General features: G+C 34.1%; 1 protein-coding gene across 2 annotated transcripts in view; it reads left to right on the plus strand.

Moving 5' to 3' along the window:
• Window positions 1-14,334, plus strand: part of SCAPER (S-phase cyclin A associated protein in the ER) — a 523,695-nt gene that overhangs the window by 191,867 nt on the left and 317,494 nt on the right. For both annotated transcript variants that reach the window (XM_044917799.1, XM_044917800.1), the window contains 2 exons: window positions 1,094-1,246; window positions 1,826-1,933. In XM_044917799.1, coding sequence (XP_044773734.1) covers window positions 1,094-1,246; window positions 1,826-1,933 — 261 coding nt within the window. The remainder of the gene's footprint in view (window positions 1-1,093; window positions 1,247-1,825; window positions 1,934-14,334) is intronic.

Consider the following 14,334-nt stretch of genomic DNA (forward strand, 5'->3'; position numbering starts at 1 on the left):
CTGGAAAGTCTTTAGCATTAGTAATACAGTTTCTAGCAGTATATGTCACACTGTGTAACAATTATTTACACACTGGCTCCTCATGGAGATCGTAAATTTCATAAGGTAGAGGACAATATTTTATTATTTGTGTAGTCCTAGAACTTTTATCATTCATTTAAATTTAATGCAGCAAAAATTTATTGAGCTTTGTGGTAGTTACGGGGTACAGAGATGAGTAAGGCATGATCCTAAGTTTCAAGAAACTCTTAAACTAGTGTGAGATTCAGATGCTGATAATTTCCATATGGATAGAGGTATACTTGGCGTGCTATGGAAGTACAGATGAGGACACTTGGTCTAACATGAAGGGTTTCAGAAGTCAGAGGAAGCATTTTAGAGAATAACTCCTGAGTTGAAAGAGAGATGAGTTTAATGGATAGAATAGGTAGGTTCCAGTCGTATGAAAAAGTATGAGCATGAAGTCAGAAGTCTGGAATTGTGTTTTTTTTCAGCTTGGTTGTTTTTCTTTTGTTTGTTTTTGGGGGAAGTCACTGGAAGTATAGAACAACCAGAAATGGTGTGGTGTGGAGTTAGTGTGGGTAGAGGTCTGTATCACGATGAGGTTTGTCTACTATCAGGATAAGCTTGGTCTTTACATATGGGTCAACATTTCCCATTGTGTATTCCCCAAAGTGCTTCTCCAAAGTATGTTGTAGTCAAATAAGTGTGTAATATGTTGCTTAGTATAGCTAGGTTTAATTCAGTCTTAGAGCACAGAAACATACCAGAGGCTCAGAATAGTTCCATGTTAAAAACCTGTTTAGCTTTAATTTACTGTTCTTCAAATTTATTTGATGATAGAACCTTTTCCACAAAACATTTAACAATCCCCCATGGTATAGTTCTATGAAGCACACTTTAGGAGACGTTACCGTGCATGCAGGAGATATTAAAGGGCTTTATGTAAATTCTTGCTCTTAGTGTTCAAGTTAACACTGAATTAAGACATTTTTCTTTTATTTTAGAAAATTTAATGGAAATACTATTTTTTCAAGTTCTCAGTATAATTTGAATAATTTTTTATATTCTCACACTTTGACTTCATTCACAGCATGATGAAAGCATTCGAAGGCACATGGAACAGATTGAACAAAGAAAAGAAAAAGCTGCTGAGTTAAGCAGTGGGAGGCATGCAAATACTGATTATGCCCCCAAACTGACCCCTTATGAAAGAAAGAAGCAATGTTCCCTCTGCAATGTTCTGGTAGGTTGTCATTATTAATATTGTGATGATATAATTTATTACTAAAGTTTATTAAACTGTGGAAATATATTCTCCCAGTCTTTTAAGATTCATACTAAGGAAAAAAAAAAAAAAAAAAGATTCATACTAAGGCATGTGATGAGTACCACGGATTTCTGTCATGATTTTTATGCAAAGTAAGTACTAGAAAAATAGTATTGGCATTTAGGAGTAGCAGTGCAAAGTGCTGATGCAAGCAGTTGCTGCTGAAATGGCTATACCTGCTTAATTGTTAGCCCAAGCAATATTTTTGGGTACTTGGACCAAAAAAGAAAAGAGTATTTTTAGTGCTGAAACTTGAACTTTGATACTCAGAAGAAATGATATCCTGTTAAGGTTGGCCACGAAGGCATAGTTTTTTTGACCATGTATCTTCTAGGGGATTATCAGAATTGTGTTTTAAGGAAAATATTTCTAAGCCTAGTATGAAAAGGCTAGAGTGATCTCAACTTGCATATAGCATACTGGCTTGAATATGTAATATTTATAATTAGATATAATTATATGTTGATTACAGTTGCTTTGATTTTATGCTTTTAGATCTCTTCAGAGGTGTATCTTTTTAGCCACATTAAAGGAAAAAAACACCAGCAAGCTGTGAGAGAGAATAGCAGCATCCAAGGGCGTGAACTTTCAGATGAAGAAGTGGTAAGCTTTACTTTCATTCATTTACACATATTTATTGAATAATCTAGTATGCTCTCTTTTATTATAAAGAATTGCATGTTCATATGTGATTATTTAAAACTATAACATTTAATAACTAATAAAATATATAAATGTGTCACTTTAGTGTACATTTTAACAAACATAGGAATAAGAGTGTAATACTGTTATATAATTTTAGTGCAAAAAAATGTTATCGTATTTTGATATTTTAATATCAAAGGAACTGGAGTGTATTATGCTAAGTGAAATAAACCAATTGGAGAAAGACAATCATCATCTGGTTTCACTCAAATGTGGAATCTAAGAAACAGTGCAGGGGATCATAAGGGAAGGGAGGGAAAACTGGATGGAAAGAAGTCAGAGAGGGAGACAAAACATGAGAGACTCTTAGCTATGGGAAAAAAACTGAGGGTTGCTTAAGAGGAGGTGGGTGGGGGGATGGGGTACCTTGGGTGAGGGGCATTAAGGAGGGCACGTGATGTGGTGAGCACTGGGTGTTACACGCAACTGATGAATTGTTGAACACTGCATCTGAAACTAATGATATACTATGTTATCTAATTTTGGCTAATTAAATTTAAATAAAAAAATAGTAAAGGAAAGATTTGTTTAGTGATGCTCTACATTTCTTATAAAATAGTTAACGATATGAATGTCATATAAATTGACACTTTTGTATGAATACAGTATTTAGAAATTTTCAGAAATGCATTATTTATCTACTTATAATTGTTTATAATGGAATTTAGATTTGTATGAATATTTTTATAAATATTTTACATATAGCTGTTATCTAGACATGGATGACATTGCTAATCTATGAATTTGTTGGTTCTATTTGTAATAGCAAATTTCTAAAGCTACCCAAAGATGAGACATTCATGTTTGTCGAGCATCTTTTAAGATGCCCAGGAAAGGTTATTGTGGTTCTATGAGGGTAGTACCTGTGTATACATGCATGTGTGTGTTTAACTCTTTTTTTCCCAGTGTAACATATATTAAGAGTACACAAATCTCAAGTATATAGTTTGATTAATATTTACATATGTTTCACTCACATGAAGAAATAGATTATTTCTTGTACCCCAGAAGGCTCTCTCATGTTCTGTCCCAGACACGTCTGCAAAAGGTAACTAGTCTCTGACTCTAGCACCATCAGTTAGTTTTGTCTGTTCTGGAGCTTTACTTAAATGTTATCAGTCAGTATGAACTTTTTGTGTCTGGTTTCTTTCACCCATCCCTAACTCTGTGAGATTGATGTTTAATGTTTATATGAAGCTATAGTTCATTCTTTTTTGTAGCTTTTTGTCAGTGCTTTCTAGGCAAAGACCATCAGGAACACATCTGTAGTTGAATAAAATTGGGTTTTATTAATTTATTAAAAGAATGGAAAATACATACTATGGGGAGTTATGGAGTTTCTTAATAAGGTGTTAGAATGAACTTATAGGATTTGGGCTTGTGCTAGGTGATTTGGTTGGGGAGGGGAGAGTTCAAGGACTTGGGGCTTTGGTCTGGATTGAATGCTGTCAGGAAGCACAGGTAATTTTGTGGTTGCTTCTTAATAAATCAATAAATCTTAGTGAAATAGGAGCACCAAAGCCACTGTTTTCTCCTGAGTTTCTGGACATGACCAATGCTTGAATGGAAATTGCACGTAGTTATTCTCTGTGATTTTCTCCTTTTGAGGATTTTCCCCCTCAAGTTCTAATCACTTTGGCAGCTCGAAACCAAGTTCTGTCTCTTCAGCTCAGTAAGGCTGCTACTTTCAGCTTGCACTGTTCTCCAGTGCCAAAAATAGGCATAAGCCCGGGGCGCCTGGGTGGCTCAGTCGTTAAGCGTCTGCCTTCCGCTCAGGTCATGATCCCAGGGTCCTGGGATCAAGCCCCGCATCGGGCTCCCTGCTCGGCGGGAAGCCTGCTTCTCCCTCTCCCACTCCCCCTGCTTGTGTTCCCTTTCTCGCTGTGTCTCTCTCTGTCAAATAAATAAAATCTTAAAAAAAAAAAAAAATAGGCATAAGCCCTTAAGGAAAAATCCAGAGTGAATGTGGAGCTCATCTCATGTGCTTCCTCTCTTCTAGGGATCATGGTCTCACAAGTCTGGCTCTGTTGGCTGTTCTTTAATTGCCTTCAGATTGATGTTTTATATATTTTGTGCAACGTTTTGAGTTGGAAGATAGTCCAGTATAAGCCAGTTCACTGTGGCTGGAATTGGAAGTCTCCTAATGTTTAATTCCTGTATATCCATTGTTTGACATGCTTGACACATAGTAAGGTATTTAGTAAAAGCTCATTGAGCTGAGTTGAACTGAAAGGTTATAAGAATGGCTTTAGGTATCACTAATAGAACATGTAATTAATCATCTATTTAGTTTACCTCAAATAAATTTTTGTCCTTTACTCAAATTGTATTGGTATTTTAAGAGTGAATAGTAAGGATTTTTTTTTTACTTGAATCATTCATATAATTATCCCCATTCATTATTTAAGTTTGCTGTTTAGAACTAGAGTCATGTGTATGTGTATGCCACTTTGAAAAAATCTTAAATTGCTTTCATTAGTTAGAATTTAATTATTCCATTTATAAAAATTATTTATAATTAAATTCTCTTAATTAAAAAACCACATTATTTAATTTATAACAAATTGTTTAAACATTTTCTGGAGTATTGCTATTATGTAAATTGAAATCTAAATTTTATGTGTTTTACTTCAGTGAGAAAAGTTGAGAAGGAAAGAATATTTAGTTCATGCAATTTGGAAGAAAAATATGCAGTATTATCCAACTTTTGTAGCTATTATAGCATAGCCTGATGTTTAGCTGTTGTGATTTGAGATTTGGTTGATGTGTTCATTTTGTGTACTATTTCAGCTCAAAGGAATTAAATTTTCTTAAGGTTCTCACTTAATTCATGTAGTTATTCTTGGTTATAGCCCTTTCTTCCTGAAAACAAGCATGCAATATAGCATGAATTATGTGATATAGTAAAGCAATTTTATATTTACTCATATGGAAGTTTCATTTTTAATCAGTGGAGGTATCTGTATAGTAAACATACTTGTTCTACTTAAAGTTATTACTTGTCATCTGTGATGTTTTTATGTTATATACACCTTGTCTGTGACCCTTCTTCTTTGACATGTAAGATTTTATTTATACCACCTCTGACCTAATAAAATTGTACCTTTGACCTTATGCACTTGACATATCAGATAACTTACTCTTGATCTTTGACACATTTTGTTTTAAGCCTGTTAAACATAATAGGTAGCTGCCCAACAAGAAAGGTATATTGTTTCATGTTTTTATTGTAATTTTACAAGGGATTTTTTCTTGTTTTTTGAGACTTTACAAAAAGAGCTGTTTTATGTTTTATTTTTTTTTCTCTTCATCTTAGAATCCACATAATAAAAGTAGCTAATTTTTGAAAGTCACAACAAATGGGTGCTAGTTTAAATACATTCCAAAATTTAATTTTTATACATTGCTAAAGAAATAATAAAATATAAGTTTTAACTAAAACTCTGATTTCTGTGTCATCCTGTTTTCACACTGATATCTAAAGAAGCTAATAGTGATTTTTGTGGACATTGAATGAAGTACAATTATATATAGAGAATGAAGTTGAAAAGGTTTTTTTTTTTTAATCCATATATTTCTCTTTGTAGGATTCCTTGGCTTTAAAAGCATATAAAGTATACAAGCTCTGTTTGTTAACCTGTGTACTTATATAGTTTATTTTCATTTGCTGCATGGATTATAAAAAGGAGTTTCATGAAGGATGTTAACTATAATTTATTGGATGTTTACAAGCAAATGTGATTTTATAAATCCCAAATTAGTATTTCAGTGTGGAAAAATTATGCACATTACGTGACTGAAAGAAAAAATGATATTTTAAATTAGCAAAACTGTAAAGACGTTACTGTATTCAATGAAATGTAAGCTGATTTCTTTCGCCAGAGGGTGCTGGTGTTGAGGTGAAAGAAATCTCCTAGATGTCTCCCAGAATTGAGGACAGTCCAGGAAACAATAGATAATTCCTAATTGATTCGTTTCCTTACCTTGCTTACCTATGTAGAAGCAAAAGTATTTGTTCTCTTTTTTATAATCATGTTAGGAAAGCATTTTGTCTACTTTTCAACAGAAAATCAAGTCAGATGAACAAACTAGAACTCATTTAGAATTACTCTTTTTTTTCTCCCCAGTACCTCAGTTGGGTACACTTTAAGTTAGATTGGGAAATTATCTAAAAATGTCTTACCCTTTCTTATAGGATATAGCTTCCATTGCCTAAATTTTCTCTTTAATAGGATGGGAAAAATTTTATGGTGTGTGTGTTTGTGTGTGTGTGTGTGTGAGAGAGAGAGAGAATGTGCGAGAGAGAATTGTGTGAGAGAGAACGTGTATATATTCAGTGTATAACACACATATAGCTGATTGTTAACATATATTTCTTCTAACTTTTGGAATTCTTGTGGTAAATTCACTCACATTGTAACTAGGGACATGCAGAGAATATTTGGCTATTTATCCATAGCTGAGTTAGCCCTCTTCATTGATTTAAAGAAAGATTTTTAACTAGGTAACCAATTTGGGTTTTTTTGTTTGTTTTTTTGTTTTTTGTTTTTTTTAAAGATTTTATTTATTTATTTGAGAGAGAGAGAATGAGAGAGAGCACATGAGAGGGGGGAGGGTCAGAGGGAGAAGCAGACTCCCTGCTAAGCAGGGAGCCCGACGCGGGACTCGATCCAGGGACTCCAGGATCATGACCTGAGCCGAAGGCAGTCGCTTAACCAACTGAGCCACCCAGGCGCCCGGTAACCAATTTGTTTTAAACTTTAGTTTGACCCAATAATTTAAACAGTTTCTCTGGTTTGTACCTAACCTCTTTTGAATAACAATCCTTGGTCCCCATCCACTTGCTTATACCTGTGTGGATTAAAGGAAGAGTATGGCTTATAGGACCCCATATTACGAGGAAAAGTTGAGGTCTTTCTACGTCTTTTGTCTTTTCCAGTTTCCAGTTTGAGGCCCTTTTCTACCTGTTCACTTAGTCTTCTCTGGGCCATCAGTCCTGAAAAGTGGCTGGTGAACCCTTGATCTGTTCTTTCCACTTAGTGTTCCAGTGGAGCATCAGACATTTATTTACCTCTTCCTGACCAGGTCACCCCTCAGTCTTCTCTGCCTACGTATCTCTGAGTCTTTGCCATAACCTTCATTCTCGCCCTGGCAGGCCTTTTGGCTTCTACCACAGGGTTCATACCACGTAAGAATTAAGGACATTTTGGGAGAGCTAAAACACAAGGTCTCTTCCTGATTGCATAGCATGGCCATATTAATGGACCTATTTGGTGTCAGGGACAGGTGGAGAGATCATTTCTTTTGAGAATCAAAATTACACTTTTGGCATTACTCTCACTTAGCTAACACACTGTCCCCCTTAGGATACACATTTAAAAAATTTATTTCTCCTTTTATCTCCAAATTTTTTTGGCTGGCAAGAAATAAAATTTACTTTCACCACTCCTCCTAATTCCAACCAGGCAACTAAGCCTTAAGGTTGGAAAAAAGAATTCTACATACTGTGGAGTAAATACTACAGTTTGAATCCTCCAGTCTTCATTATTGACATGCAAAAGGACAAGATAGATAAACTTATAAATCTCAGGCTTTTAGCTTGGTTTATAAACCTATTGTCTTGCTACTATTATCTGTTTTACATATCTAAACTGGATTATTATAGAGTGTATTTTTCTTGTATTTATTTTAGAATAAATTCTAACCACCTCTGTACCTGAGTTGTATTGGACAAATGCCATATGCTAAGAAAGGTAAAGTAGATAATTACAGTCATAATTTTGAAATATTACTCCATTAATACCTGTTTTTCCTACTTTTTCTGATGTAATATGACCATTGCACTTTTACTGTTAATAATCACAGTCTCTTTTCTGTATTGGTTTTCTTTTAATAAACATTCAGTTTGGGAGATATTGATCATTAATCAGTGATTTAGAACAAGAAGCCTAAAGAACTGTAGTTTTCTTAAAGTTTTTTCAGATTCTGTGTCATTGGTTTGGTAAATTACAACTATATAATGTTCTCTTCCATGAATCTTTTCTTTCAAACAGTTGTTTTATTTTAAAGTGAAATTTCAAATAGGTAACAAATATCTGCAGTTTAGAAACTTAAGCTCTTTAGTATTTGATAAAACTATTCTGTGACTCCTAGACAGCTCTCATAATACAATTAAACTATACAGATATGAAAAGCCATTTCAACCCTATTTCTCTGCAAGAGTCCTTGGACTATTACTGTAATACATGCTGGGTTTTTGTTTGCATTATTGTGGTTATCAAATTTTACAGTTTGCTTACAATAATTAAGACTATTTTTTCCTCTTTGCATCTGTTTGGGAATTAGAATGGAGTATTCCAAGCTGATAATTTAAATGTTAAAGTTAATAACATGTTTTGGCTGTTTTTTGTAGCTGATACCCATTGCCTTTACACAGTTAATTAAATACCTAAACACTATTGCTTTTGAAAAGACATAAACCCTTAAACTCCTTAAACTTATTCAAGATCATGGTAGCTGGGAATGACTACAACAGTGACTACTTGTATGCATCTACAGATTACATACCAATGCATTCTCATCTGGCTCTTGTGTGTCATTTGTGAGGAGTTGCAGACTTGTGGCCATGGGCAACATTCAAAGACCAAAGCAGTTGTGATGACTTTTGCAGCTGCTCTCTTTCAGTTGGTTGATAGAGGATCAGAAGGGGTTGCAGTGAGATAAATTTATACAACTAAAACTGCTTCTACTTGAATATTCTCTTAAAGTTTTGTGATATGTACTTCTTTATATGGAACTTTTATGCATACCTAATCTTGAAATCCATAATATGACAATTTCATGTTGGAAGAATAAAGGGAATGAAGGATTTATTAATAGAAGCTTATAGCAGGAACAAGGGTGCCTGGGTGGCTCAGTTGTTTGAGCGTCTGACTCTTCATTTTGGCTCAGGCTGTGATCTCAGGGTCGTGAGATCAAGCCTTATGCAGGGCTCTGTGCTCAGCGTGGAGTCAGCTTGTCCTTCTCCCTCCCTTTCTGCCCTCCTCCCACTCACTCACTCATGTTCTCTCTCTCAAATAAATAAATAAATAAATAAATAAGCAATCTTTAAAAAAAATAGGAGTTTATAAGCAGGAATATTCTTGCTCTGACAAGTATAGTTGACAAATTCAGCATTTTACCTGCCTAATTTATATAACTCTTATTTTCCTTACTAAATAATTGATTATAAATGCTTTTATTTTGGGGCACATGGGTGGCTCAGTCGGTTAAATATCTGCCTTCAGCTCAGGTCCTGATCCCAGAGTCGTGGGATTGAGCCCTGCATCGGGCTCCCTGTTCATCAGGGAGCCTGCTTCTCCCTCTCCCTCTCCCTCTGCCTGCCATTCCCCCTGCTTGTTCTCTCTCTCTCTCTGTCAAATAAATAAATAAATCTTAAAAAAAAAAAAAAGCTTTTATTTTAATTCACACCTTATTAGGTTCTTTATCTGAAATTCAATGGCCAGTGTATTAGTTCCAAAGTAAATATTTATAGAAGATCAGATCTTTGATGAGAGTTAATTGAGCTTTAGTAATAATTATTTTGTCAATTTGACTTTGCTTGCAATCGTTAGAGTAGGCACATCTGTTGTATCAGGAAAATCACAAAGTTGTGATTTTCACAATCCCAAAATTTGGTCCTCCCTCTCAAATTTTTTTTTTTTTAGATACAAAGTATTTCAGCATCAGAAAGGAGTGTAGTAAACCCCACATTCCTGCCACCTAGTAGTTAAATGGTAACACTTCTTTTCTGGTCCCTCCATACTTGGAAAGATGGAAGGGATACAAAGTATATAAAGTGTGAGTGGTGGGGCCAGTTTTAGGGTATAGAGCTAAATCTGTATGTTCTGTGGTGAGAAGTCAATAGATAATCTTAAAACTGAAAAATGAAGAAGTAGCAATACAGTATATATTCAGGAATATAGAGAAGAAAGATAAAGCAATCCCCTAAAACCATTGCACCTGGATTTGGGAAAGGAATGGGGAGAGCAGTGGGGAACTTCTTTCTCTGAACCATTGACTATGTAAAATATGTTTGCTGGTAACTTTGACAAAAGCAAAAACATTTTTAAAAAATAAAAGAAATACAACAGTGGTAATTATGTATGTGCCCATGTTGAAAAAATCTGTGTTCTGTCCATTGATTTTTGTTCGTGGTTAAATTAGATAACATGTCTGCAACCATAAAAGGCCATCATAGGGAACTTGGATATTTTGGCCAGTTAAAATTAATTCAATTAATTCATCATTCTTTTAAATTTATTGCAGTATCCTTTGATGCCATTAATCCAAATACTGGATTTTCCGGGGCGACTGGGTGGCTTAGTCAGTTTAGCGGCTGCCTTCAGCTCAGGTCATGATCCCAGGGTCCTGGGATCGATCTCCACATCAGGCTCCCCACTCCATGGGCAGCCTGCTTCTCTTTCTCCCCGCTTGTGCTGTCTCTCTCAAATAGATAAATAAAATCTTAAAACAAAGGAAATATAAAAAAAAATTAAATACTGGATTTTCCCTTTTTTTCCTGTTATTTGTAGAATAATAATAAAACAACTATCTGTGTACCTACTACTCAGGTTAGTGAGAATCTCCTGGTAGGAAATTATGTTTTTGTTTGTTCGTAGTATTTTTGTTTGTGAGAGATATTTTCACTGGGTGTAGATTTGTAGCATAATAATTATTTTCTCTAAAAATTGAGTAGATATTTTTTGCTGTCTTCTTGCTTCCTCATGGGGTAGATGTGTTCTTTATTATTTTTCAAAATTATCTTGGCTGTTCCTCTGCTTTTTCACTTTGTACATAACCTTTGCAATTAACTTGCTAAACTAAGAAAAATTCTTTTTTGATTTTGAGATTGCAGTGAAATTATGTCAAGATTAAATTGGCAAGAGTAGACATCTTCTAAATATTTTTTCTTTTCATCCAGCAACATGTTTGTCTACTTATGTCTTGCATTTATGTGTTCAGTGAACCATTCATTTTCTTCATTTAAGTCTTAAACATTTCTTAGTAGGCTTATTTTGTTTCTAAATTAATGGGTTTTAAAAGTATTTCAAATTTCAGGGTTTTTTAAAAAAATATTTTTTTAAATTTTATTTTAGAGACAGCGCACAAGCAGAGGGAGAAAGAATCTCAGGCAGACTCCCGGCTGAGCACAGAGCCCAACATGGGGTTCTCACCCCATGTTAGAGGCGTAGCAGTACCTTTTGTTTTATGAGGATGAGTGTATGTGTGTGTTTAAAAGTGTGAAGTGATTCATGGATTTGACTGCAATCTTATGTAGGGATCAAGCTAATCTTCTGGGCATTGCTTCAGTTTTAAAATATGTGATGCTAAAATGAGTGGTATTCTGTGTTTTCAGTTTCAACTTTTATTGCATTATGATCAGAAATTATGGTTTATCTAGGTTCTACTTTGGAGAGTTTATTGATTTTCTTTATAGCTTAATACATTGTAAAATTTAAAAAATATGTTTTCTCTCTCTTTGGGTATATATATTAGATCAGATTTGCTTGTTGTTATGCAAATATCCTCACTTTTTTAAACCTATTTTTTGTCCTCACTAGTATCCTTTTCTCAAAAATGGAAGGACTGTTCATATCCTATTATTATTTATGTATGTCTCCTTGTGTTTTAAAAATTTTTGTATATCACAGTGTTTTATCATCAGGATTATAACTATTTACATAATTTTTATCTGATGAATTTTACCTTGTAAGAATATGAAACATCTCTTTCCTATTTCATGCCTCTGCCTTGAATATTATTTTTGTATGGTATTAATTTGGCAAACCTAGTTTTGCATAATGCTGCCTGATGTGTCCCTTTATTATCCTTCCTCTCCCTTCTTCTCCCTTTTGCTCTTGTCCCCATCATAGTTTTATTTTTGCACCTAGGTCTATTCCTAAAAAGCATAATTTTATTTTAGCTGTTTCCTGCTCTGTTAAAAAGTACCCTGCTATATGTAATCTTTTGGACTTAACTCTTTTCTACTGAATATTACATTGCCTGGATTCATATGGATTGGAAATTTGTTGCTGTTTTTAAACATCTTTGAGGCCTGTCGTACATTAAGCTACACTTATTTTTAAGTTTACAATTTAATAACTTTTGGCATATTCATACGCATGAAACTATCACCATGATCAAGACAATGAACATATCTGCCACCTCAGAAAGTTTCCTCATCTACTAGATCCCTGCTGATTTTTGCGTACTTTTGTTTTATCAATTTTTGAGAAAGGGATATTGAAATCTTTTAATTGTGAATTTTTCTGTTTTTCTTGGCAGTGCAATCAGTTTTTGCCTTTATTTAGTTTCAAGTTGTGTTATTAGGGGCATAAATGCAAATGGTTGTTATGTCCCCTTGATTAACTGATCCCTTTATTATGAAATGACCTTCTTTATTCTGAAGGAGTATTTATTCCTAGTAGTATTTTTGATACCTTGTCTAAATATGAATTAGCCATGCCAGGTTTCTTTTGTCTAGTATTAGAGTAGTATATCTTTTTCTTTTAACATATTTATATTTTTGCATATATTCTTTTCTTAAACACTTAAAAGTTAAATAGACTTACAGAGAATCTTTGTTCTGGTGCTGTTGAGTTTGATGTGAAGCTGCTGTCTCTCTCCAGCTCTTGTCACCTAGGGCTGTGAAAGCCACTCACAACTGAGGAGTTCTGGCTCCATCTCTGAGCATTCTTTTTACTTTGATTTTGAAAGGGTGATGTTATTTGTCTAATATCATTACTGGGATATTATTGAAATGATTTCTAAGGATGAAGCCTAATTGCAGTCTAACATGCTGTATTTGAAATCTGAGAATTCTCAGAAAATAGATTTCATTACGAGACTTGGTTCAGTATAACTGAACCATTTCCTTTTGCACTATTGAGCTCAGACCTTTCTCCATCTTCACAGCATGATAAATTAATAAGCTTGTTGAACTCTGTGCTTTTCTTTGAGTCATCTGTTAAACCTCAGATCAGATCAGAAAGGAACATCAGAATCTGCAAAAGAAGACTTTACCTCATTTATCATCTCCACCTACCAGAAAACTGAAGGAGTATTTGTAATTGTCACTGAGTGGCAGGGGACAGATGGTCGGCTATCATCCTATCAGAAGATGGCCTTTTCTCTTTGGCATGGTGTCTGTTTCACAGTATTTCATTAGCTTTATTTTTCATCTGTCACTTTAAACAATGTAATACATAGACTGTAGTAGATAAAAATAGAAATGTATCCTACACCTGTAGAAAGGGACCTTGGCAGAGTTGAATCTTTTATAAAATGCACTAAAATAATCTATCAGGTTTTAAAAGTTGTCATTGTCTTATGTTTAATTTTTCCAAATGGATGCTTTCATAAAAGACATTATTTTGATAAAAGGTATTACATTTCAGATTTTCTTAAATTTACTGTTTGACAAAATTTTATTTAAATATAATGGAATTCTAGGGGTGTCTGGGTGGCTCAGTCAGTTAAGCGTCTGCCTTTGGCTAAGGTCATGATCCCACAGTCCTGGGATCGAGCCCCATGTGGGGCTCCCTGCTCAATGGGGAGTCTGTTTATCCCTCTCCCACTGCCCCTCTCCCCCACCCCCCACTCGTGCTTGCTCTCTCAAATAAATAAATAAATAAAATCTTACATATATATAATGGAATTCTCAAACTTTTTATCTTTTTAAAGCATTTTTCCAGCACCTGCTTGTACACTATGCATTAGTCCAGGCACCAGGGAAGCACAGATAAATATCATCAAGTGAGCCTAACTTTTCATTGTATGCTATCTCTGAGTTTCATGAATCTCTAAACACACTCATTTTAAAAAGTGAGCTAGTTCTTTATATGGTGCTTTCATTTTTTGAATAGTGTTTCAGTGATATCTGTACATACTTTATTTTAATTAATTTACTTATTTTTAGTGCTCAAGCTATACTTTAAAAAATACTATTTTATTTATACTCATGTATGAAAAAAAATGGCTGGTACTACCATGTTTACAGACATACCAATATTGGAAACAGAATTCAGTAATGAATCATTTTTAAAAAGAACACACAAACATTAAAATACTGTTTGGTTATAGAAAGCAGGGCAGAGAAAAAAGATGTTAACTATCATTTTCATTTTCATTTTCATTAAAGAGCAGCACCCTCTGAGAAGAATCAAGTCATTTAGTAATATTCATTTATATTACAAAATAATATATACATAGAAAAGTTAGTGATTGTACTGATTTTGTTACTTTTACTAAGCCATTTT

Source organism: Neomonachus schauinslandi, chromosome 9 (genome assembly GCF_002201575.2).
Source record: "Neomonachus schauinslandi chromosome 9, ASM220157v2, whole genome shotgun sequence".
Taxonomy (NCBI): domain Eukaryota; kingdom Metazoa; phylum Chordata; class Mammalia; order Carnivora; family Phocidae; genus Neomonachus; species Neomonachus schauinslandi.